Source organism: Sus scrofa, chromosome 1 (assembly GCF_000003025.6).
Source record: "Sus scrofa isolate TJ Tabasco breed Duroc chromosome 1, Sscrofa11.1, whole genome shotgun sequence".
In the NCBI taxonomy this organism is placed as follows: Eukaryota; Metazoa; Chordata; class Mammalia; order Artiodactyla; family Suidae; genus Sus; species Sus scrofa.
Window position 1 is genome coordinate 157,913,954 of NC_010443.5, and position 27,803 is coordinate 157,941,756.

At 37.5% G+C, this 27,803-nt stretch overlaps 1 protein-coding gene across 2 annotated transcripts; it reads right to left on the bottom strand.

The window, feature by feature from the left end:
* Positions 8,686-23,697, bottom strand: LOC100153783 (ovalbumin). Of its 2 annotated transcripts, XM_021099510.1 has the most exons (8): positions 23,565-23,697; positions 19,850-20,031; positions 17,019-17,069; positions 15,977-16,102; positions 14,560-14,677; positions 12,493-12,635; positions 10,245-10,400; positions 8,686-9,313 (listed from the first exon to the last, which is right to left on the bottom strand). In XM_021099510.1, the coding sequence occupies exons 2-8, from the start codon at positions 20,015-20,017 to the stop codon at positions 8,918-8,920; spliced, it is 1,158 nt and encodes a 385-aa protein (XP_020955169.1). In that variant the 5' UTR covers positions 20,018-20,031; positions 23,565-23,697; the 3' UTR covers positions 8,686-8,917. The 2 variants fall into 2 exon arrangements, with proteins under 2 accessions (XP_020955169.1, XP_020955175.1); XM_021099516.1 differs by lacking the exon at positions 10,245-10,400 and having other exon boundaries at positions 23,565-23,683.

The following is a 27,803-nucleotide window of genomic DNA, read 5'->3' on the forward strand; positions in this document are numbered from 1 at the left end:
CATTTTCCAGCTATGAAATAGAGAAAACTTAGTTTTTATTCAATAGAATTGCTGTAATAAACAGAAAGACAGTAATTTCACAGTAGGAAGAATTTTTTTGTTTTGTTTTCACACATGAAAATGCAAGTATGTGTACCTTTTGGCTTAAACAAGTGAGATTCCTTGTGATACCCTTTCGATTCTGTATGTGGGAGAGAGCTATGTGAGTGAGGTTCCTGACAAGATATTCTACCCAGAGCGGTTTTCTCTATTCTTACCTGGAGGCTATGACAACGCTCCATTAAGTGAAATCCAGTCTTTGTTTGATGTTGCCATTCATTTTTCCTTATCGTCTCTAATCTTATCTGAGACTATACTATGTCAGTGGGTCACCGGTTGCCCACTTTGTGCTGCTAGATGATAGGTGTTTACTTGAAAGATATGATTTAAAATAGGACATTTAGGACATGAACAATTCATGTTCTTGAAAATTCTTTTTTCTATCCCAATCCCTGTATTCTATAAAAATAACATATAAATTATAATGAAATGAATTTTTACACTGAAAAAGGATATGGCTTCAACTAAATTGGATGTGATCATTGTTATTACAAGAGAATAAACTGCCTAAGCACAGGCTTGATGGAAAAATGCTTTAAGAAAAAAATTTCACTGAGTTTTCCCCACCACTTCTGTTTGTTTATACACTTAAGTAGTCCCATCCAGTTTTCTTACTAGCTTGGTAAAATATGTAGCAATAATAATATAATACATATATTACACATACTTAGTAATAACTTTGTAATATACTATAGCAATGTATAATAATATAATAAGACTGAGTATATGGATCTTATTTAGATTCTATTAGAGCCTGTTGCAAAAAAAAAAAAAGCTATTCGAAAAAATGAACTGAATTATGTCATAAATCTGTATGCTAAAGGAGATACTAATACAGTTTCAAACATCTTTCTTCACTTTAACTTGTACTTTGTTAACTCACATAGAGCGATAATATAACAAAAAGATCATTACAGCTTTAATAGGGTTCCTTGGTCAATTTGGAGATCAAATTCATATGCCAGCATTGTTTCTTTAAAATGGTAAGAGACAGAGACTCAGACACAGAGAAAGAGCCACAAGGCGTGAAATGAAGACTGAGGTCAGGGCAGGAGGTGTTCTCAATTCCTCAGAGGAGATGCATAAATCCAAGATATCTACCGCATTCCCACTTTCTTATTTTATTTGCACTGCGTTTCTTCATAGTTCAAAAGCCCTAATGAATTTTATTTTATTTTATTTTTTGTCTTTTTGTCTTTTTTGGGCTGCACCCATGGAATACGGTTTCCAGGCTAGGGGTCCAATCGGAGCCACAGCTACCAGCCTACAACACAGCCATAGCAACACAGAATCTGAGCCAAGTCTTCAACTTAAACCACAGCCCATGGCAATGCCAGATCCTTAACCACTGAGTGAGGCCTGGGATGGAACCCATGTCCTCATGGATACTAGTCAGGTTCATTAACCACTGAGCCATGACAGAAACTCCAGCCCTAACCAATTTAGAAATGCCAGTGTCAGCCTCTGACCCAAGCAGTCATGTCCCAGGTAAAATTATTAATAAAAATTGGAAGCAAATAAATGCCATTCCATTTACTTGTGTTTTAATCATTATTATTCTTGTTGCCTACTCTTGTAATTTTATTATCTCTACAGGCATAAACTTCAGACATATTTCGAGTTTAGTTCCAGACCACCACAATAAATCAAACGTCATGATAAAACTGGTCACACAAATGTTTGGGTTTCCCAGTGCATGTAAGAGTTATGTTCACATTATACAGTAATCTATTAAGTGTGAAATAGCATTATGTCCAAAAAAACAATGTACATATCTTAACTAAAAAATACTTTATTGCTAAAAAGATGCTAACCATAATCTGAGTCTTCAGTTAGTCATTTTTTTCCTGACAGAGGGTCTTGCCTTGATGTTGATGGCCTCTGACAGATCAAGGTGGTAGTTGCTAAAGGTTTGGCCATCTATGCCAATTTCATAAAATAAAACAACAATGAAGTTTGCAATTGACTCTTCCCTTCATGAACAAGTTCTCAAAATAATGCAATGCTGTTTGATAACATTTATCCACTGCAGAACTTCTTTCAAAATTGGAGTCAATCCTCTCAACCCTGCCATTGCTTTATCGACTAAGTTGATGTAATATTCTAAATCCTTTGTTGTCATTTCAACAATCTTCACAGCATCTTCACCAGGAGTGGATTCTACCTCAAGAAACAATTCCTTGCTCATCCACAAGAAGCAACTCTTCATCCATTAATGTTTTATCATGAGATTGTAAAAGTTCAGTCACATCTTCAGGCTCCACTTCTAATTTTAGTTCACTTGCTACTTCTACCACATCTTCAGTTATTTTATCCGCTGAGGTCTTGAATCCCTAAGTCATCCATGAAGTTTGCAATCAACTTTTTTCAAACTCCTGTTAATGTTGATACTTTTAACTCCTCCTATGAATCATGAATGTTCTTAACGCATCTGGAATGGTGAAGCCTATGCAGGTTTCCAGTTGACTTTGCCCAGATCCATCAGAGGAATTACTATTTATGGCTGGAATAACTTACAAAATGTGCTTCTTAAATAATGACTTGAAAGTCAAAATGACTCCTTGATCCATGTACTGCAGAATGGATGTTGTGTTTAGCAGGCCTGAAAACAACATTAATCTCATTGTCCATCTCCACTGGAGATCTTGGATGACCAGGTGCATTGTCAGTGAGCGGTAATATTTTGAGAAGAATTTTTCTCTCTGAGAATATCTCAACAGTAGGCTTAAAATATTTAGCAAGGCATGTTGTAAACAGATGTGCTTTTTTGGTTCCATTTATAGAGCATAGGCAGAGTAGATTAGCATAATTCTTAAGGACCCAAAGATTTTCAGAAAGATCAATGAGCATTCGCTTCAACTTCATGCCCCCAACTGCATTAGGCCCTAACAAGAGAGTCAGTCTGTCCTTTGAAATTTTAAAACCATGCATTGACTTCTTTCTAACTATAAAAGTCCTAGATGGCCCCCTCTTCGAAATTAAGGTTTTTTCGTCTATATATTGAAAATCTGTTGCTAAGTGTAGCCCCCTTTATTATTTTAGCTGGATCTTCTGGATGACTTGCTGCAACATCTATATCAGCACTTTCTGCTTCATCTTGCACTTTTCTGTTACTGAGATGGCTTCTTTCCTTAGACTTTATGAACCACCCTCTGCTACCTTCAGGTTTTCCTTCTGCACCTTCCTCACCTCCCTCAGCCTTCATAGAATCAAAGAGAGATGGGGCTTTGCTGTGGGTTAGGCTTTGACTTAGGAGAATCTTGTGGCTGGTTTCATCTTTGAACCAGATCACTAAAATATTCTTCATATCAGCAATGAGGTTATTTGCCTTTCTTAGAATTTATGTTGTCAACTGAAAAAAAAAATGCACAACCTAAAAATTGAGAGTTAGGTTTTATTGGGTAGATTTTAGAGGACTTCAAGGCCAGGAGATAGGACTCTCAGGTTACTCAGAAGGACAGCTCTGAAGAGGCAAGGGGCTAGGGGTAGGGCAGAATATATAGGATTTTTTGTGATAAAGACCAAGTAGTCGGAACATCAAAAGATTTCTGTCAATTAATGAAACCAGATATCTGAAGTTAAGGAATTTAGTGCTTGTCTGTGTATGGGAAGATGCAAAGTCTGGGCTCATTGAAATCATTCCTTTGATAAGCACCTTAGCTGTCTAGGACCAGCATCCTGTTCTTTCCCATCTTGAGTCCCCCTCGGGGTGTACCACTGCAGGTGGCTGCAGCTGTTGAGAGCTTGGCAGCAGGTAGCCCCTTTGTCTCCATCCTGAGTTCCCACCAGGGCTCACCATAGGGGCTGTGGTCATGGCTGATGGCTTGATTGTTGCATTATCCTTTGTTTGCTGGACAACATTTTCTATTCACACAAGGTTGCCACAAACCTCCAGTTTGTTAAATAAATAATAAATAACCCACAATATTTGCAAAAAGCACAATAAAGCAAAACACAATAAAATGAGATATGCCTATATTAAAATTGCCTATCAGCATGATAGAGTGTGTGTGTCAAGGTTTAAAATTCTGTCAAATGGTCACAGGGGTGGAGGGATGGTTCCTTTCTAGAAAGTTCTGTTTCAATAAGGAAAATATAAGGTTTTACAAGTTACAGTCCATAAATTTTATGGTACTCTGTTGTAGAAACAACTTCTAAATAGGATACTTGCTTCCAAACAGTAATTTAGGAAAACATTTAAATTTTATTTCACAGACAATAATATCCTCCATATAGAAATACGTGATTTTCTGCTCTGAAATTTTAATTACCCCCATAAAATTAATTATAGGAGTTTATTCCTGATTCTTTGGCTATCAAAATGTCTTAGTCTAAGATAGTGCCAGGTGAAACTTATTCTAAATGTTCAACATAATGATTTATTCATTATTTGGGCAGATTGTCTCCCTTCATTTCTTGTTCTCAGTTTTTCAATGTCAAGATCATGGAGATTAATTCATAAGACATTTCATTTCAAATTACATCTTTCATCTTATGCCAAATTTTTTTCTTAAAACAGAGACACAATGATTCAGCACCTATCTGCTAGAACAGAGTCGCACATAGAACAGCCCTCAGGCTTTCTGCCCTGGAATGGCAGCTGTGTGAGGGAGCTGAAGTATTCTTGTGCAAGGGAGTTCTTTGTTGCTCTGCTGAATGCAGGGAAATCTCCAGGTACCATGTTCCCTATGGATGTGCCAACCACCTGACTGACCTATTGACTAACCTCATTCATACTCTCATCAGTTAATGTATAGATCCAAGTATAGCTGTACATTAAGGGAGCAAGTAAGCTATATACAAGGGGAAGCATGTTGGAGTTCCTTTTGTGGCTCAGAGGTTATGAACCTGACTAGTATCCATGAGGATGTGGGTTTGATCCCTGGCCTTGCTCAGTGGGTTAAGGATCTGGTGTTGCTGTGGTGTAGGCCAGCAGCTGCAGCTCAGATTCAACCCCTAGCCTGGGAACTTCCATATGCTGCAAGTGTGGCCCTAAGGAGACCAAAAAGGGGGGGAGGAGGAATGTAAAGATGTAAATTTTGATGAATAGAAATGAAATATTTTATCAAGTATTTGAAGTAAAGGCATTTTGTTTTAATCCATGCTATCTACCAGAAACCATTGTTAGTTTAAAAAAAATTATCTTCAAAACTCAGTGTTTGTTAAAAGTAATTCTAGGAATTCTGGCCGTGGTACAGTGGGTTAAAAATCCAACTGCAGCAGCTCAGGTCACTGTAGAGATGCAAGTTCAATCCTTAGCCCAGCACAGTGGGTTGAAGGGTCAAGCATTGCTGCAGCTGAAGCTTGGGTTCAATCCCTGGCCCAGGAACTTCTATATGCTATGAGTTTGGCCATAAAAAGAAAAAAGTAATTCTAATGATACTTAGATTTCCAAAATTTTTTTATTGTTATTTAATGGTTTATTTTTTAAAGTGTATTCTTTTCTCTTAACACAAATTCATTCATTTTTCCTCTCACTTTCTCTCTCTCAGTGGATGGACATTTTTCTTCTCTTTTATTTTGACTTGTCTTTATTAGGCATGTGGAATTCACAGACCTCTATGTACAATTTCAGTCTTTGAACATTAAGAAATTTGGTGTATTCATGGGTGCTGGTTAGCTTGTGTGACTCTTGGCATGTCCTGTATATAACATAGTTATCTACCAATACTTTTTTTTAGGAAATAGAAATTGCAATCTAATTTTGAATGCATTGCATATTTTCTATCAAATAAATATTATGCTTTTTAAAGCAAAATATATTAATCAAAGACATAAAACTATATATAGTGAGCTCATTATTTTATTCCTCAAATCCCTCTGCCTTCTCCCTCCAAACTGCACCCCTCACAGCCACACATTTCTATACTCTTCATCTAATACCATTTTTCTGCCATTTTATACTCTTTCATCTTATTTTCTTTTCTTTCTTTCTTTCTTTTTTTTTTTTTTTTTCTTTTTACAGCTGTACCTGTGGCATATGGAAGTTCTTGGGCCAGGGATTAAATCGGAGCTGCAGCCACAGCAACACCAGATTGAGCCATATCTGTGACCCACACTGTGGCTTGAGGCAAAGCTGAATCTTTAACCCACTGAGCGAGACCAGGGGCTGAACACACATGGGTTCCTTAAACTTCTGAGCCACAAGGGGAACTCTACTCTTCCATTTTCATTCTCTTAGCCATTTTTCTTTCACCTTCTACTTTGGAAAGAGAAAATTTTCTGGGTCTACTAAAATACCACTAAGTCCTTTACAGAATCACACCCTCAAACTGCAATATAACTTAATTATTAATGATACTAAACAATGCCAAACATGTGAGAATAAGACATTTTTCTTTCCATTATAATGTGTTAGAGCTTAACCTTAATCATAAAATCTTTGCTGAAATTACAACCCACGCTGTCCAAGTCTTGAGATGCAAGACTAGGGAAGAAAAAGTCAAAATGGTTTGAATTTTAGAAGAGAAAAAAAATGCTAATGGAGCAGGGCACCTAGTCAGGTAACTGAGACATAACCCACTGTATAATTCAGAAAGTATAATCGATGGATTCATTAGGGGACAAATCCATGCACTTAGTAAATCCATTTCTGAAAGAAATACTAAAATTATTAACTATATCTTCTTTTTATTAATAACACTTTTTTCCATGAGTAAAGTCAAAGGCACTACATAAAAAAATCATGGCCAATTAAGCTTCATGATTCTACTTGTTGGGAAGAGCAAGACTGGCATTCCATAACCAATCAGCAGAGCTGGCTGCCACACCTGCCAGAAACACATCCTTGGGAGAAAAAAAAAAAAAAAAAAAAGCCTTGGAGAGGGGTACTTGTTTGTTTTGCTTACATTAGAGATGCAATGGTTTAGTACTCAGCCTCTGTCATTCTGTTTGAACTAAGGATTTGACTCTTAGAATTTTACTTTTATAGAAAATAGCTCACAAAAACCATATGAGTCCCACTTCCCCCAATTACATTTTTCTTTCTTTTTCAATATTTTTTCATGCATAACTGACCAGGGAATGAGTATAAAAGATTTTTTAAAAAGCCCAATGTTAAAATGAAAAAAAAAAAGTTGAAATGTTTCAACATATCATATAATTTGTTCTTGCCCCCACTCTTTTTTTTCATTTCCGTGGCTTGGCCAGCATTAATTATCTTCTTATAACTCTTTGGCTGCTTCTTGCAGTACTATGTTTGGAAAATATGGTAACTCACATCCGCTTAGACAATAGAAGTTATTTACAACAAATTCTGAGAATGCGTTATTAGGATTTGCCAAGTCACTTGTAGAGCACAGGGTGTGCAAAGTTACTCAATGCAAAATACTCCAGGCAACCAGTAAATGTTTAATAGTACACTATTACCACTCTTTCCTTGGTAGTTATACATTACAAATTTTTGTTCAATTCTGTCAAAATGTAATTGCTATGTCCAACCTCTAAAGCTATTAAAATCTAAGTTGTGAGTTAGTGAAGATTGAGAAACAGTCTTATTACAATGAACAGGTGTCATTGGAATTATTCATCTTACACAGTTTACCAACCAAATGACTTCAGGGACGTGGTCTTGATGGTTATCATGAGCAGGGGTGTGGTATCAAACTTTCCAGGTTTGAAAATCCAGTCTGTCACTTTTTCTTGCATGTTAAATTGCTAAGCCTAAGTCTCAGCTTCCTATCTTTAAAATGAAGAAAACAGTAATTTATGCCTCTAAGAGTTTTGGTGAGAATTAAATTAGGTCATTTGTGTGGGTTCCTGGCTGCAGGTGAGGTAAACAAGTTTTGAAGAAATAACTTGGTAATCTCATCACATGCAGTAATATTTTTTCTTTAAAAAAAAAAAACATTTGAGTGTTAGCTACCTATAAACGAGGTTCTGAGTGAGTTGAAGTCTACCTATGGTGGTATCAGTGGTATCAGTAATAAAACAGCAACAAACTCACAGATACAAAGAACAAATTAGTGGTTACCAGTAGAGAAGGGAGGAAACAGAGGAACAAGGTGAGGTAAGGTGATTAAGCAGTACAAACTACTGGAAGTTTCCATCATGGCTCAGTGGTTAATGAATCCAACTAGGAACCAGGAGGTTTAAGGTTCGATCCCTGGCCTTGCTCAGTGGGTTAAGGATCCAGCGTTGCAGTGAGCTGTGGTGTAGGTCACAGATGTGGCTCGGATCCCGAGTTGCTGTGGCTGTGGTGTAGGCCAGGGGCTACAGCTCTGATTAGATCCCTAGCCTGGGAACCTCCATATGCTGCTGGTGCAGCCCTAGAAAAGACAAAAAGACCAAAAAAAAAAAAAAGAAGTACAAACTACTAGGTGCAATTAAGATACAAGGATATAACATATAGAACAGAGAATATAGCCAATATCTTATGATAACATACATATATCTTATAATACGCTGTATAATATAGAAAAATATTGAATTTCTATACTGTACCCCTAAAACTAATATAATATTGTACATCAGCTAACTTCAATTAAAATAATTAAATAGAAATAAGTGGTGAACTTTATAGTATCTGAATTATATCTCAAAAAAGCTGTTATTTTTTAAAAGAAGAAAAAAAGAAATGGTATCGGTCATATTTTTTTTAGTACGTGCAACTAATAGCATGGCATAATTTATTTCACCAAAGTAAAGTAAACCAAGAAGGGATAGAATGATATTCTACCTGAGATATTTGAAAGAAAAACATTGCTAGGAAGTAGGGTGTATCTCTTTCAGTTTTACCTATATTGAGTATTTTCTATAAGCACATAAAATCTAGCTAATTTGAAGAATCAGAAAGTTGAGGGTAAATTCAGTCCCTTCCTTAAGGGTTGAAGACTCTTCCACAGAAGAGAATGATCTTAGTTTCCTTGTGCAGGATAAAGAAGAGAAAAGGATGGTCCACCTTGAAGATTTCATGATTTTCCACTTGGTTTGTTTGGTTGGTAAGTGTGAACTCTGAGTCACTCTCAGTAACCTCTAGGGTGGCCTTATGGATTATCTTGGAGACCTTGAGGCCTCCTCCTGCAGTTATGCCAGACAAGTTAGCCCTTGAGGGATCAAAGACTTCTGTCATTCCCAAGGCTGCCAGAATGGAAGTCAAGTCATCATGGTACCCATCGAGTCTGAGCTGGGGCAGGTGCAGAACCACAGCTGTGTCTTTCATGTTGGTTGGGTCTATCCAGTTCTTTAGTTTCTCATAAGTGATTTCTCTGGTAACCTATGGGAAAGAAAGCAAGAAGCAAAATATGAACATTTTGGAGTTCCCATTGTGGCTCAGCAGGTAAAGGACTCGACATTGTCCATGGCACATTTGGACTATGTTGTGGATGGAATCTATTGGGCCATAAGTAGACTAAACACCAGATAATGCAATCTCAAGCAAGAAAAAAAAAAAAACCAAAACTACTTTGTATGCAGTGTCAATTCATCACACACCACCTTCAGCTCATCCTCATTTAAGAAACCAGAGGTGACTGCCCTAATTCACCATCCACAGTGGCTTACTTCACAGCTGGTGAGGATGAGGAAAGGAGGAAGGGAAGGGTGAGAAGTCTTTATCTACAGAGAAAAAGCTGAGATGACACAGAACTGGGAGAAGCATAAAAAGCAGAAGAAAAGGAGGAAAGATAGGGATTTAAAGAAAGCTACTGAGGAGTTAGACACCTATGAATGCTGAGAGGAAGAACACACAGTCACAGTGTGGAACAGAACATCCACATGGGACTTGGAGGAAAGCACCAGAGAAACAAGCAGAAGGAAAAGGCTGAGCATTGCCTTTGCATGTCTGGTTTTGGGTGTTGGCAGAAAGGAGATGTAGTTGATTGGCAGCAGGTCCAAAAGAGGTGTCAATGTATAATATATTAAAAGTACATGTGAAATAACAATGGCAAGCTGTAAAAACTGCAAGGGGAAGCTTTGAAAGCCTAAAATTAAAACAAGTAGAAGCAACATGTCCTGGCACATGGGTGCTTTATTTGTGGGTTCTGTTTTTTTTTTTGTTGTTGTTGTTTTTTTTTTTTAAGTGAACCTAGCCCTGCATTAAATAGTAGTGGAAGCAGTTATTTTAAATCCCCAAGCTTCCTGCATATGTAATTCTCAAGCACAGAGTTTTTCCTTTTGGCTGTGGACACAAAGGCTCAGGGGTTTACCTGTCCCAGGCCAATGTCCTCTCCAGGTAGGACAATGACCATACTCAGGTGATCTTCTGTGTCAGGCATCTCAAGGACCTTCACCCGAGGCTCCTTCACGGAGCCCAGTTGAAAGTGACCCTGCAGCCGCATCATCTGAACAAGTTTGCTCTGGGACTACAAAAGTAAAAACAGTGAGACAACAAAACCAATTCCTTTCTGTTTCCCCTTAATACCTGGGGAATTTATATTTCATCCCCCAAAGTTGCCCACAATGAGTGACCAAAACAAAATCTAGCTATCTTTCCACAGAAATATCAATTACTGATCATTGCTGTAATGGCTTAAAGTGGCAAAGGTGGCCTAAAATAAGTAGCTTTAATTCAAAGTGTTTACCTCTTTCAACATATTATTTTTATTGGACTGTACATTTTTGATGCCCAGAAGCAGTTAATTCACTTCAAAGAGCTGAGGAATATGCATCATAAGATCTTATCAGGAAAACCATTTTTTAAAAGTCAAATAAATCCTTTGAAGAACATAATTTAAAATCTCTCCAGCTCAAGTAAAATATGACAAATTTGGACTAATCTGCAGCATTGTGTTGCAGATTACAAAATAGCTGTAAAATAGCTAAGAATGAAACAAAGTGCTAGGTGAATTCCACATAATAAGGATATTTTAAGGAAATGTATTTATGCCCATAACCATATTTTATGTTTTTCTCTTTGAAAAGGTAGTTCAAACTGGATAAAGATGCATTTATGAATTGTGTAAGTAAACAAAATGGATCAGATTTTATTGTGAAAATAAAGATTCTTAATTATTAACTGTTTCCTCTAGAAAGTCTACTTGCTTTGGGGTACATATACCCCTTTAAAGTATCTCTCTATGAATCTATTTTCCTTAAACTGCTGTCCCCCAACTATGCTGATTGTTATAAGAATCTACAGAGGTTACTTAAAAATATAAATATTCAAGCATTTCTTGTAAATCAGAATCTCCAGAAATGTGGTCTTAGAATTTGCATTTTTACAAAACCACTGCTGTAACAAATACATTATTTCGGAATTCCTGTCGTGGCACAGTGGTTAATGAATCCAACTAGGAACCATGAGGTTGCAGGTTTGAATGCCGGCCTTGCTCAGTGGGTTAAGGATCCGGCGTTGCCGTGACCTGCGGTGTAGGTCGTAGATGCAGCTCGGATCTGGCGTTGCTGTGGCTCTGGTGTAGGCTGGGGCCACAGCTTTGATTAGACCCCTAGCCTGGGAACCTCCATATGCCATGGGAAGCGGCCCTAGAAAGGGCAAAAAGACAACAACAACAACAAAATACATTATTTCACTCTATGTTTTATGAGCTCAATGTCTGATGGCAGTATTCTTTGGAAAGATAATACCAGATAATTCCAGATGTGACTATTGTGTTGGGCTAGAGAATTATTTTTCCCCTTAAAGACATTCACTATTTCTTGTCCATGAAAAAGTATTCATGTAGTAAGTATTCTGTATATACTTATTCACAAAAAATAAACCCTCTGTATTTTTACAGTTGACTATTATAAATTTTAAATTGACCAATGATTGCAAGCATTTTTTTTGATAATACATTTGATAGAGCAAATACAGTTGATGGTTTAGGGACTTGGTTATAGTATACAGATCCATTCTTTCTTTTTCAATAACATGTATTATTTTGGTTGCGGCCTGGTATGTAGGACACTTTGGGGACACTAAGAAAAGAAGGTGCAAGGGTTGAGAATAGTTGAAGGACAGCATACTTGGAAAATTTTATTTTGATTATGAATCTTGCTCACCAGCTTTGCTTTGCCTCTCAAGACTACCCCCACCCCCTACAAATGACTTACATGTTCCTTGCAGAAGCATCTGCCGGAGTTATTCCCTACCACCTGACTTAATTTCCAGTTTTCAATAAATGAATTGCTCAATGATGGCTTAAGCTTAGCCCAAAGCCCTAACCTGCTTTAGATCTCTGTGTTGCACCAGTTTTTCAATTTTATAACTGTAGTGCTAAACATAACAAAATAGGTTAAAAAGACTATGAAGAATTTAAAAGAAATGTTGAATAACAACAACAACAAAAATGTCTTGTAAACCTAAATCTGGACTTTTTCAAGCATGTAACTAAAATAGTCACTTGGAAATGAATTTACCTACCTAAGGCTATGAATAATTTAACATATTTTAAAGCAAAATTTTTGAGGATTTACTTTAAGAAAAAAAAAAAGCAAATTAAGTCATGATATTACCTCATCCAACCTGAAAGGCATTGCTGTGGTTTGGTCTTTGCGAAATGCATACTTCCAGGTCCCTTTGAAGGAGATGGCATTTACCAGCACCAACTGATCAGAGGATGTGAGGCTGTTGGGTAACAAGAGGTCCTTGATTTCACCTTTGGGAAGAGATGCATAGTAAGGTCATACCTGACTGGTCATGGAATGTGAATTGGTTTCATTGATTTTGCTTTTGATTTTGACCCATCTTTGAATTTATATAAGTAATGGCCTCTAGGTATCTTCAGATAAGCCAAAAACACTTCTGAGCAAATGTTTAAAGTACTCATAATTCTTTACTAAATAAAGAATGTGTAATGCAGAGGAAAACAAAGTAAATATATAACCTATCTGCCTACTTCATGGTGGGGAAAGTTAACCAGCCTGATTAATTTATATAACATTGTTACCCGCTTAAGAGTTGGTTTGCAGATACCAACACATTAACTGTTAAGGTTTGACTTTCCTCTGACATTCCTCATGGTACCATCCTATGCTGAAAACAATGAGTATCTGATTCAGTGGGTTTGCAGATCACTACTGTTATTTGGCAATGATTTTCTACTGCAATTAAGCAGAAAAGATAACTCAGAAAGTTGCAGAAGAAAGACTTTCTACCTTTTGTGCCTCTGTACTTCTCAAGAACAAAATTGATAAGATGATGTAATGAGCTTTCACTTTATGAAGTGAAAAAAGTCTTTAGCTCTTCAATACCTAATACTAGAACAACCAGTTATCCATATGAAAAAAAGAACCTTCCCCCTTATTTCATATCCTACATAAAAGTCACTTTGAAGTGGATTGTAAACCTAAATATATACACTATAGCAATAAATCTACTGAAGAAAAACAGAAGAGAATATCTTTGTGATGTGAGTAAGCAAAACTTTCTTAGAGGATATACAGAAAGCACAAACCACTGATAAATAGAATTTCATTAAAATTAGAAACTTCTGCTCATACAAAATACAGTAAAGAAAATAAATACACAAGACACAGACTAGGAGAAAATATTAGTAACATGGGTATCTAATAAAATATTTGCATCTGGAATATGTAAAAAATTCCTGCAACTCAATAATAAAAAGTAAAAAAAAAAAAAAAAACAGTTAAAAAATGAAGTAAGAGTTCTCTCATGGCCTATCAATTAAGGATCCATCATTGTCACTGCTGTGACTCAGTTTGATCCCAGCCAGGGAAGTTCCATATGCCACAGGTGGGGCCAAAAAATGGGGAAATAACTTGAACAGAGACTTCATAAAGAAAGATATATTAAAGGCCAAGAGACATATAAAGAGGTGCTCAATGTTTTTAGTCATCAGAGAAATGCAAATTAAGACCACAATGAAATACTACTACAGACCTACTAAAAAAGTTACATGAAAAATTTTACAACATCAAAACTTTGAGAGGATTTGAAGTTATTGGAATTTTCATACAATGTTAGTAAGAATGTAAAATGGTTCAGCCACTTTGGAAATTTATTTGGCAGTTTCTTAAAAAGCTAAACATCTATCTAGCCTTAGACCTAGCATTAACACTAAGTATTTATCCAAGAGAAATTGAGATGTGTATGCAAAAAAACCTTTAACAAAAATGTTCATAGCAACCTTATTCATAATAGCTCAAAACTAGATGTCCATCAAGAAAAGAATGGATAAACAAACTGGTATGTTCATACGGTGGAATATTTCTCAGCCATAAAAATGAATGACCACTGATATATCCAAATACATGAACCATCCCCAAAATAAGATACTGAGTGAAAAAAAAATAGGGCACAAAATAGTATACACCATAATGTTCCATCTGTTTGGGATTTTAAGATCGGTAAAACTGACCTCTGATGATAGAATCAAATCAGTGGTTGCTTAAGAACAGGTGTGGAGGAACCTCTCAGGGTAACAGAAAGCCTCTGTGCCCTGATATTCATTTGTCACAACTGTCTGGGTTCACGTTTTAAGATCTGAGCCTTTCACTGAATGTAAATATGGCTAAAAGAAAAAGGAGACAATGGAGAAAAAGACGACTTTCACCTCTTACCTTTTGTTTTATTTTCAATCCATGCATTAATCTGTGTTCTGGCTTCTTCTAAATTATTTTTGAAATCCACATTTTCAGGTTTTAGTTTATATAGTTGTTCAATACAGTCTAAGTATTTCTATAAAATGAGCATAGAAAAAGAAGAGACATAGCAAATAAATTGTGACTTTAATACATTTAAACCATATGTGGTAGGAATTATACATAGAGGCAGATCTGTGTAAAATACCATTATGCAGACCTAGGCCTAATTAGTAAAGATATATACATTTGTCATGTTTTCAAAGATAAAATTAAGTAAAATGAACAAATTACTGCAAGATGTTATTTCAAGATGTTATGAAAGGGACATTTCTCTTTCTTTTCAGCCTCTGAGGTTGTACCTTATACCCATAACTGTATAATTAGGATACTGCACCTTAGCATAATTAGAGTCCTCAACTTGGGGTCCAAAATATTAATTCCTTTTTATTATTGATATAAAAACTTTGTCAGTGTGGCTTTTAATCATAAACTACTTAAATTTATGTTCTTTATGCTTCTGCTGGGCCACCCTCTGAAATGTAATTGAACATGCTACAAACTGGCATCTGAAAATTAAAATCCTAAACCCTTTTATAGTTTTCTTTTTTCTGTTTTTTTTTTTTTTTTATTTTTATGGCCACACATGTGGCATATGAAAGTTCCCAGTCCAGGGATTAAATCCGAGCCACAGCTGCCACCTACAGCAATGATGATGCTTTAACCCACTGAGTCAGGTAGGAGATCAAACCCGCACTTCCCCAGCGACCCAAGTGACTGCAGTAGGATTCTTTTTTTTTTTTTTTTTTTTTTTTTTTTTGTCTTTTTGCTATTTCTTGGGCCGCTCTCGCGGCATATGGAGGTTCCCAGGCTAGGGGTCCAATCGGAGCTGTAGCCACCGGCCTACGCCAGAGCCACAGCAACGCGGGATCCGAGCCGCGTCTGCAACCTACACCACAGCTCACGGCAACGCCAGATCCTTAACCCACTGAGCAAGGGCAGGGACCGAACCTGCAACCTCATGGTTCCTAGTCGGATTCGTTAACCACTGCGCCATGAAGGGAACTCCCTGCAGTAGGATTCTTAACCCACTCCACCATGGTGGGAACTCTGCTTTTATATTTTTCTATATGAAATAAAATGCATATATAAAATTAATTTATATTCCATATATAGCATCTATCTATCCAAAAATATATGTATGTACACACACACACACACACACACACACACACACACACACACACACACACACTGGGTCCCAGTGTAGATTAAAGATATATAATATCTTTTCTAATTTTCTACCATTTTGATAGAGCAGGCTATGCTAGAGTAAATTAAATGAAAGCAGAAAGTAAAGACTTTTACTTATGTTAAATAAGAAATTTTAACTCACTGGAAGGAATGGACGGGTTTCTTCTGCATACATTCCACTTGCCATGTGGATTTGACTGTGGCTGGTCTTGGTGATTTCAGAGAGGAGTGCTTGAATGTGTGAATGGACCCCTGTATCTTCTTCACACTAAATAAAGGTGGAGTTAGAAAATACTTGAAAACAAGGGCCATGCTATCACATACTTAAGTATCAACTGAGGTTAAAAAAAAGCTCTTGGTTTTCATTAGGACATATTATTTCAGAAAAAAAAATAGCATCAAAGACTACTTCTGCTATTAGAACATATCGAAATCTTTGCCTTTCACCAAACTGAGTGGTCTGACAACTATGTACCAAGATCACTCACAGGTGTGAGGGGCACCTCAGTAAGGTCCACACCCTGGTCAAAACTTGCCCTGTCTCCTCCACAAGATGGCCCAGAGCATACCTGTCAATAGTGACATATTCATATTAATAGAGTTTGTATCAGGAAAAATGTGTCACTATATTTTGTAATAAATAAGGATTCTGGGCAATAAAATTTGGTCCCCACCATAGATAATAGTGAGAAAGTCACATCTAAAAAGCTACAGAAGGCATACATTACAAATTTTCCCTAGAAATTAGCAATAAGGGAAAACACACCACTAAAACTCAAAGATAAGCTGTCTTTAGTGACGTTTTCAAAGAATGATATATTTATATCTGTTGAGTACTCACGCCAGTCTAGGCACTGTTTGAAGCACTTCTACTTTCTGAGTAGATTTGGGAGTTCCATCATGAGAACTCTTGGAAAATAATCTCCCTTCTACTCTTTCTTAAAGGCTAATTTTCTCTACCTCAAATGTTTGACAGATCCCATTTTGTCATGTCTTATTTCAAAATCTCAACATGATTATTTTAAAAAGCATAACTAGGAGTTCGACTGTCTGTATCTACATTCTAGGCTCAAACATGTCTGGATTATAAAAACCCTGTTTTATTGCCTTAAGCCTTTAGTCCTCAAGGACTAAAGAGAAACTGCCTTAAGAGAAGCGAAAAGGAAAGTAGGAATTATATCTACCCTTGTGTTTGAAGAATTTGAGGTTCTTGTTAATTCATTCAAGTGCAGCACCTACAATGAGAAATGAAGAACCATTTTCAAAGGCTATGCAAATACTACTCCAAAAGACCAGGTAGTAACGGAGCAAATCACTTCCTTGCTACAAATACTAAGTTTCCATTTTTATGAACTTTCTATGATTCACCCCCACTTTTCTCTTATCTGTTTACTCGTTTTGCTCATTTTTTTTTTCTTTTTTGGCTGAGCCCTTGACATGTGGAAGTTCCCAGGCCAAGGATCAAACCAGCACTACAGCAGCAACCTGAGCTTCTGCAGTGACAATACCAGATCCTTAACCTCCTGAGCCAAAAGGGAACTCCAATTTCCCCTGCCCATCATCTTTTTAAAAAGATGTTATATCAAAGAGGATAGATGAATTTGAAAAACAAAATCTTTCATGATTCCTTAGGTAGAAGTCTAAGGGTTAGGGATGAGGTGTAGGCACTTACTCTATTTATCTTTATAATCTTTGTGATAAAATGCAAGCTGAAGGTTGAAAAGAGTTATAAAATCAACTCAGGCTTGTTTATTTGTACTGTCACTTAATTTGCTCATCCCTACCTTTCCAGTTATGAAACATAGTAGGAACCTAATAAACATTTGAATGAAGAATGACTGGTTGTGTAAATAAAGGAATGAATCTTAATTTATTTACAACAATTAATAGCACTGGTTACTCCTGAACAGACAAGGACAATGATTGAATTCATATAATAGGTAACTATTTTAAAATAATTTTCATAAACATTATCTGATTTGACACAGTATCCTTTGAGATTTCAGTAGCTTGTAGCATTTTCTTCTCTAAGAGTTAATGTTTGCTAGAGTCCTATTGATTTGAGTGAACTATAAAATACTGCAACTCTCTTCAAATATTTAAAGGGTGAGTACATTTCACATGTTTTGTGTGACTCCCTAGAGCAAAAATGGGATAAGAGGCAGTGGGTTTGGGACAGATATTATAACTTTCTTAAAATAGAAGAGGACATAATTTGTGTGTGTCTGCCAGAAACAGGAAAATGATAAAGGAGCAATAGTTATGGACAGGCAGCTTTTAGCTCCAGGCTAGGAAGAACTTTCTAAAACATTTTGTTAAACTGCTACTAATTGATTTGTTAAAAAGCTACTTGACACTATTAAGTTCTGCCTTATCAGAGGGCTCTGAACAGCCTCTGCTGGGTCCCAATGTAGATTATTGCATAGAGTAGAAAGTGGGAATTTTATGACTTCTTTCAGTTCTGAGATTCCCTGATAGTCTCCTGTATCATAGGAGTATTGTTCCATAATCCAGGGACATTGCATGCATGGTGCCCCTGATGTTGCTTCAGTGGTTGTCCCATTCACCACCATCAGCAGCAGCACCATCATTATCATCATCATCAGCACCACCACAATCATCATCAAAAGAAAGCATGCTGAGAGTTCCCATTGTGGCTCAGAGGAAATGAATCTGACTAGTATCCAGGAGGACGTAGATTCAGTCCGTGGCCTTGTTCAGTGGGTTAAGGATCTGGTGTTGCCACAAGCTGCAGTGTAGGTCCCTGGTACGGCTCTTGAGTTGCTGTGGTATAGGCTGGCAGCTGCAGCTCCAACTCAACTCCTAGCCTGGGAACTTCCATATGCCACGTGTGCGGCCCTAAAAAGACATAAAAAAGAAAAAAGAAAGTATGATGGTTGAACCTGGAATTCTGAGCATTTTTCTCAGTCGTTGAATGTGGTAAAAGAATAATTAACAGGATGAAAACTTGAGGAATTTTTCTCCATTTTATAGGGAAATCAGCAAAGAAAAATTGAAATGTCTGCTTCTAACTCAGAAAAGACAAAGAATTATTCCCACTCCAGACTTTCCATCTGCCTGACTTGTGCCCTCAGCACAGTGACCATATCATCCCTCTGGTTGCAAAACCTGAAGCACGCACAAGGGTAGATGGAGCCACAGCCAGCAGGCTCCCACTTTGAAAGGAGGGGAAAAGGGGGAGTGACTCTACACATACTCATCCCAAGATGACTCGTAAAGATTCCCACAGCATCCTCCTTCTCAACCAGTTCTCCCTCTCCATAAACACATATTTATCGCGCACCTATTATGGGTGAGAAAGACACTTGGGACCTATCCTCCCAATGCACGGAAATAGAACAGAATTGACCTTGAGAGTGTTTACATTTAATTTTTCTTGAGTTTAAATGTATTATTAAATTCAGACTTTTGACTCCAGCTTTCCAAATTCAGTTCCAATATAAATCCTGACTGCGGAGAAGCTTTGTTCCACTAGTTAATCATTCCCTCTATAATAAGCAGAGAGGTGATTAAGGCATGTTGAAAGATGCCTACTAAGAAATAGTTTTTCCAGTCACCCAAAATTATTGGTTGTTAAAGTACTAGTGATCTCCTTGGAAATGTAATTGCATAGACTGTAAATCCTTGCAAACTATTCTTTCTGTAACCCACAGCAGGAAGGCCCTGAGGACCTAAGGATACATAAGGGGTGGGGGTGAGGTGGAGGTGGGGAATCCCAGCTTTCCCGGGGGCCAAGTTGGCCGCATTGACTGCCTCTCCCTGTTCAGCCTCTGCTGTGCCCACACATTGCTTGCCCCTTAGAACAGAGCTGTGGGAAGTCTTACCTTTTGCACCCTTTGGGAAAGAATCAACTTGATAGGTAACCTTAAGTGAAGGTGGACAGTCTCTTGTGCTGACAGAGTTGGGCATCTATAAAATCTCCATAATAAGCCAGTGTTTGGAATTATCACTTGACCGTCTTCTAGACATCACTGAAAGTGTGTTTGTGACATACCTTTTCCATCTGGGATGCACTTTCGCCTCTGGCCCCAAAAAGAACCACAGCCAGGGCAGACAGGAGACCCAAGGGAGAAAAGAAGATATTCTCAATCGTGTGGTCATAGCTTATCTCTTTAAACACGTCGAGGCAGAACTCTGCATTAGCTGCACCGAGTGAGCCCATTCCTTTGCTCAGGTCTGGAAAACAAAAGCAAATGTCAACAACCAGAAATGTAGGTCACGACACCACTATTTCAGTCTATTTCAAGTTGGAGTAAGAATTATTTCCAAATTTGTGAATGATAGATCATCAAAGAGTGACTTTATGGAAACCAAAAGAACACAGATTTTTGAGCCCAATGCATTTCCAAGTCTTCCACATTCCCTGGGCAAGTTACTTAAGTTCTCCTAGTTTCCGAGTTTCTATTTTCTCCTCTGCAAAAGTGGTTAAATAATAGCTTCCTTATAGAACTAGTATGAAGAGTAAATCACATAATGTTTGTACAGTGCCTGGGACTCTGTCTGCATAAAATAGGTGGTCAACTATGGTAGTGAATATTGTTGCTAGTGTTGTTATTGTTACCTTATGTTAGTCCACTTCATTAGAGTAATGACCAAGAAGACAAGCTTACAACATTGATCCCAATGGACATGACCTCACTGAGTCTTTCAGAAGAACACAAAAGGGACTGACTGAGTGAGAGAGTAAAGACATACCATCTACTGTTTTCACCACTAAGAAAATATCTCAAAGTGCACACCTCCCCTCAGTGGGTTGGTGGTACCATCAACAAATGTAATGGAGAGTATCATATATATATAGAAAGTATATGTGTGTGTGTGCATATATGTATACACACACACACACACACACACACACACACACACACATATATATATATACACATATGAATGTAACCAATCATGTTGGAGTACTACAGAATTATTACCCCACTTTCTTCTATGAAACCACCCTCAACTATTTATTGAGAAAGACAGAGCTCCCTGTTCTAGGAGCTGTGAGACCAGCAGAGCTCACCTTGGCTGAGTGCCTTTACATGGCTGTTCCCAACCACGCCAGGGCTCAGCGGCTCTGAGCCTGTCCACAGAGCCAACTCAAAGCCCCAGTAAGAGGGGTGTTCCAGGAAGGACAGTCTTTCATCCCTGCTTTCCTTCCTGCATTCAATAAAGCCCCCCATGCTCAGGCACTGTCTGAAAGAATGAAGTTCGAGGATAATGGGAAAGCTTAGCATTTCAGCTTCTACCTGATGCTTGATAGAATTAGGTAATAGGTCCCCATGGAATGTCGAATCTTCTCTCTTCTATGCAGTTCTCCTCACTGTTGGGGGTCTATTTTTGGAGAACCACCTTAGAGTCTGTGGCCTTTTGGGATTAGTCTGGGGCTAGGGGTTGGGAAGGCCCTAGGGGGCAACATTTAAGGAAGCACTCGAATGTGTTGACCCTGTGCTTATGTGACCCTGACCATGACCTCCTTAAGAACGAGCCACCCATGGTGTAAATCAACTATATATACATCAGTAAAAATAAACCAATAAATACGTAAACCAACTATACTTCAGCAACAAATAATTAGAATAGAATAGAATAACAAGAGAATGAACCACCCTTTGAGCACACTTTAAGGAGGCACTTGGGCTCAGTCATACAGGCACAGAGACAGCACAAGAAAAATGCCTCCTTAAATTGTGCTTGCTTAGGAGCTTTGCTTGCCTCACCCTATTCCTGGTGTGGCTCAGCACACCTGGTCAGGGTTTGGGATGCAGGAGGCTGCAAGTCTGTACTTTTGATGGCTGTATAAGACTGTTATCTTATATTGTGCCACAGATATCTTACAGAGCTTTGATTAAGAGATTGGAATTAGAGTGAAATTCTCCCCTGTCTGCTGCCATTGACACAAACAGTGTACCTCAGTCTTAGGGAAGTCAAAACATCTTAGGAAAAATTCTTGTTCATCCTGCATGTTTTAAAAGGGGAAAGAGACTCATTGTGGTAAGTTTCCTCAGAGAGCACAAGAAGTGGAAAATTTGTAGTTGCTTGGCTTGGATGAAAATATAAATAGAAAAGTCATAATTATTTCTTCTGAAGGATTTAAGTTATAAAATGTCTCGCCAATATCTAGAGGCCCATCAGCAACTTTTCTCAGCCTAGGGGTGTGGTTCCAATAAAACAGCCTTAAGAATTCCTACACAGAGAAGAGCAAGTTTAAATACATTGCTTGGGCTGTACGGCTGACATTTTATAGGGACCAGAAATGTTACCACTTGCTCAAAAAGTCACCGCTCTCTTCACATAAACATGGATGTAAAAGCCTCTAAGATACCAGTGTATTTCTGTTGCCTCATTGTCATATAACTTGGAATGGAGGTGGAGAGTGAGAAAAATAGGGGTCAGGTAGGATTCAAATTCACAAAAAATAGAAATAGATGTTCAGACTAGGACCCGTTTCTCAGAGTTTGTGAGACACTTGACCCATTGTTTCCCCCCGACCCCCACTCAACTGTTTGGGAATCCTGCCTCCTGATAACTCACATGGTCAACCTACAATCAAAAAAATCATTTGCTTTGCTGAAGAGACAATTAGTTGAAATGGTCAATCATGGGTCCTTATGACAAAGAGCTTTTAAATCAGGCAAGGGTGATTTCTAACATGACCTCTGCCTTTTGCTCTACATGTGAGGATTTCTCCAAAACTGCATTTATAAAATAGGGAGAGTAGCAGATATCTGACAAGTTTGTTTTGAGTGTTAAATGTAATAATGAATATAAAACCTCTAAATAGAGAAGTTACTCAATACTTCCTCTTCCCTTCTTGGATTACAGATTGAACTCAAAGAAGAATCATAGATTTGAGAAGGAAACTGTTGGGTCCCCAAATTAATTCTACAAATGGGGAAATTAAAGTGAGCTTAGTGGGGTCACATGACTTGCTCAAGTCCATACAGTTAGAAAACATCCAATTCAGAATGAACACCCAGTGTTCTTGTTCTGCCTTTTTCCCTCTAATTTACCAGATACAGACACAGCCTAGAAAAAAAAAAAGAGGAGCTAAATGTTGGTAGCACATACCACACTTACAAACAAATTTCTCATTCAGCTTCAGTTCAGTCATCATTAAATTCCTGACCTTAACCTAAGAATAAAGATTAGAGATAGAAATGGCTTTCAAAAGAAAGAAGGAAAGAAAGGAAGGAAAATGGCTTTCTACAATATTGCAAACCGTGACATTAAAAAGCTCACTTAGGGAGTTTCCTTCGTTGCTCAGCAGTTAACATACCCGACTAGGATCCATGAGGTTGCGGATTCAATCCCTGGCCTCAATCAGTGGATTAAGATCCAGAGTTGCTGTGAGTTGTGGTATAGGTCACAGATGCGGCTTGGATCCCGCATTGCTATGGCTGTGGTGTAGGCCAGTGGCTGCAGCTCCAATTCGACCCCTAGCCTGGGAATTTCCATGTGCCACAGGAGCAGCCCTAAAAAGAAAAAAGAAAAAAAAAAAAAAGAAAAAAAAAAAGGCTCACTCAGTGGGTGTGATTAACTGAAAAGAGAACCGCACTGCCTTGTTTTAAGTCTGCCTCTCACCAACGTCCCACAAACCATAGCACCTCTCATTGCCCTTTGCCTTTAATTACAACTAAAGTTATAAGTGGGGAGTCATCACTAACTACAAGGATCATGGCAAAGAAAATACAATTTAGTGTTTGCATTTTTACCTTGTCTTCAGGTTGGTTAAAGTTCTGCTTGGTAAGCCCAGAGCTATGTCTGCAACACACAGACACACACAGCACTCAGCACCCACAATGTGCTCCTCCCGTTTCTCAGAATTTGGTTGCACAAGTCATTTTTCCTTGCATTGTGACCTAAAGTATTTATACAAAGGGGTAGAGAGTGAGCCAGCTGACGTATGCATTGTAAAATATACTGCTCTCCTGGGTCAACATAGTGACCCAAGAGATGTAGGAAAAAAACAATGACACATTTAATGGCATAGATTTTATATAATAAATTGAGTGGTATTTAAAAATTAGCTGTAATGCATATGTCTACCTTGCACACACTGTCTGCCTGTGACAAAAAGTGCTGATGTTTAAAAGTCAGAGAGGAGACATTTGTCTTGGGAATGGATAGCATGTTTCTTTTCTTGACTCCTAAAATGAGACATAGTAAATGAAATGCTATTCTTTCTGACATAGAGGTGGGCAGGAATGAAGTAATCCTTATTTATTTATTTATTTATTTATTTTGTCTTTTTGCCTTTTCTAGGGCCGCTCCAGCGGCATATGGAGGTTCCCAGGCTAGGGGTCAAATCGGAGCTGTATCTGCCGGCCTTCGCCAGAGCCACAGCGACACCAGATCCAAGCCGTGTCTGCAACCTATACCACAGCTCACGGAAATGCCAGATCCTTAACCCACTGAGCAAGGCCAGGGACCGAACCCACAACCTCATGTTTCCTAGTCGGATTCGTTAACCACTGCACCATGACGGGAACTCCTGGAGTAACCCTTACTGGAGTAAGGGTTTCAAACTTATCTCATGACAAATGAGGCAGGATTCCCATGAGAAGCAAGTTATAGCTCAGCTGTAGTACCAACTCAGAATATGTATCTCAGAATGTCAGAGATGAAGAGCATCTCTTCAGAGATTTTCAGCCCCATAGCAATCATTTTATATTGTGGCCCAAAATATATGTTCAAAACTAGAGTTTCACCAGCAAAAAATTTTAAATAGAACTGCCATTTAAACTAGCAATTTCACTTCTGGGTATTTATGCTAATTTGAAAAGATATATGTGCACCAGTGTTCATTGCAGCATAATTTGCAATTAACCAAGATATGGAAGCAACTGAAGTGTCCATGGATAAATGAATGTATAAAGAAGATGTGGTATATATAAGCAATGTACTATTCCTTAGCCATGAAAAGTGAAGTCTTGCTATTTGCAACAACATGGATGGTTCCACAGAGTATTGTTAAGTCAAATGGCAGTGAAAGACTTATACTGTGATCTCAGTTACAGGAGAAATCTAAAAAACAAAACAAACAAACCACAAAACAAAATGAAAATAGACTCTTAGATATAGAAAACAACAATGCCCTAAATTATTTTCTCTAAAAATAAATACATGTATTTTTCTTTTTGTAATAAAGAATCCCTCCAACAAATTATTAGCTAACTCTAATTGGGTGCAATTAAACTGAAATCCAGGCACTTGTACTAGCTCCTTTTTATCAAATTACACATATTTATACATACTGAGAGATAAAAGCATTAATCTTTAAAAACAGTGTCCAGAAGTTCCTGTTGTGGCAGGTGGAAGTGAATCAGACTAGTATCCATGAGGGTGCAGATTCGATTCCTTGCCTCACCCAGTGGGTCAGGGCATCCAGTGTTGCCTTGAGCTGTGGTGTAGGTCATAGACGCGGCTTGGATCTGGTGTTGCTGTGACTGTGGCATAGGACAACAATAGCTCTGATTCAACCCCTAGCCTGGGAACTTCCATATGCCATGGGTACAGCTCTAAAAGCAAAAAAAAAAAAAAAAAAAAAAAATTTAAGTGTCCAAACTGCAAATACATGCAAAGGAAGATGAGGCTAATTAATTGAAGAAAAAAAATTTAAGGCAATAAGAAAAGGAGGGGAGGGGAGCCAGAATTTAGATCCTTTGTATTTCCATTAAATGACTCCTGATTTGTAGAGGCAACATAAAAACAGACACCAAATATTTGATTACAATAGGAAACAAATGCAATAGTTTTCCTTTTATAACTTTACAGTGAATTTTATTACATTATTTTACACACAGGAATAAAAACTTTGCACTATGGTCTTCACACAACAAAATTGGCAAATGCCCACCTTACTGGACAATTAGGCGGTATTTGGCTTTACCGCAATGAGTATGAAAAGGAAATGGCACACAGACCATAGAAAAATGCCCTATGGTCAAAAGGGGAAGAGGAGAAATGAAACAATTCGATTACAGATAACATAGGTAAGAGACATTCTGGATTCATGGACTATACTCTCAAGGAAAACTTGCCCATTCAGAAAGCCAACTTGCCTTCCTGAAACCCTGCAACTAACAATCCTACCTTCTGGGTAAAGGGATACAAGAGAAATGATTTTATTTGTTGAGCAGTTGACTTGTATGGGGATCCTTGAGCAAGGGAAAAAGGGCATTCTTTTTCATGCTCTGGAAAGAAATAGACTTCTACATGACACGAAATCTCTTGAGTCTCAAAGAAACATACTTTGAATCAGATTTCCACCAATTTAGAGAAACTTCCCTTCTCTCATATACAATCCTGCAGAGAATTTGGATTCAAAGAGGAAAAGGGGAAAAAGAGGGGTTCACAATTAAAAAGGAAAAAAAATCATCTCCGTAGAAACTGTGATTCACCTATATAGACACTATTCCCCCAGGGACCCAAAGAACAGATACTTTCGAAAATAAACAGTTAATAATCACTTGTTGGCTATTCCCGGAACTAGGGATTATTTGCAAAGAAATGACTTGTTCAGTGACTTCTGTGCTATTACCTATAAACACCCTGTTAATAAAAGAACAATGTCTGTTTTTCCTTGCCTATAAAGGCTCTGATTAATAGCTAGGAGTGAAGGTGTGTGTCTCTGCTTGTTGTTCTAGCTATTTAAAGAAACAGATCATCATATGTGGTCACCCCTGGAACTCTAATTCCACAGAACTCACACCCATCTAGTGGTCCATGACTCTTGAATTTGCTTTGTGCTACAGTAAATGACTCCCATCCAGAATGCCCTTATTTAGATGTATATAGCAAGGATTTTTTTTTTAATGACCTTATGTTTATTAGGTTCTCAATAAACTTTCATTTCCATTTCTTTGCTAAAACTGTTCTTTTTAAAAATTGAAGTATAGTTGATTTACATTGTTTCAGGTGTACAGCAAAGTGATTCAATTATGCATATATATTTATATATATTCTTTTTCAGATTATTTTCTATTATAAGATATTGTATATAGTTCTCTGGGAAACACAATAGGTCCTTGTTGTTTATCTATTTTATATGTAAGTAGTACATATCTGTTAATCCCAAATTCCTAATCTATCCCTCTTCCACCTTTCCCCTTTGGTATATAAAATTTATCTCTTTTCTAATTATTAGAGAAATGAAATCAAAACTACAATGAGATATCACCTCACACCAGTCGGAATGATCATCACCAAAAGTCTACAAATAATAAATGCTGGAGAGGATGTGGAGAAAAGGGAGCGCTCCTACTCTGTTGGTGGGAGTGTAAATTGGTGTAGTCACCATGGAGAACACTATGGAGTTTTCTTAAAAACTAAAAATAGATCTACCATATAACCCAGAAATCCCACTCCTGAGCATATATCTGGAAAAGATAAAAACTCTAATTTGAAAAGATATATGAACCCCAGTGTTCATAGCAGCACTATTTACAATAGCCAAAACAAGGAAGCAGTGTAAATGTCCATCAACTGATGAATGGATAAAGAAGATGTGGTCTATATATATATATACAATAGAATATTACTCAGGCATTAAAGAGAATGAAATAATGCTATTTGCAACAACACAAATGGACCTAGAGATTATCATACAAAGTGAAGTAAGCCAGACAGAGACAAATATCATATGATATCACTTATATGTAGAACCAAAAATGATACAAATGATCTTATTTATGAGCAGAAATAGACTCACAGAAATAGAAGTGGGTTTGTTAACCTAATGGATCTATGGATACGCTTCAAGAGGCCTTTGAACTTCTACAATTTATATACATAAATTCTTGTATATATGCATGTTTCAATGCTTTTAAATCTGATTCTCAAAGCAAGTATTTACTTCAAAAAGTAAATGATCATTTCAGTAAAAGCTTCTAGTAGCCTTACATGGATGCCCCTGCAATTCAACACCTCCTTTTCTTCTGGCATCCATATTC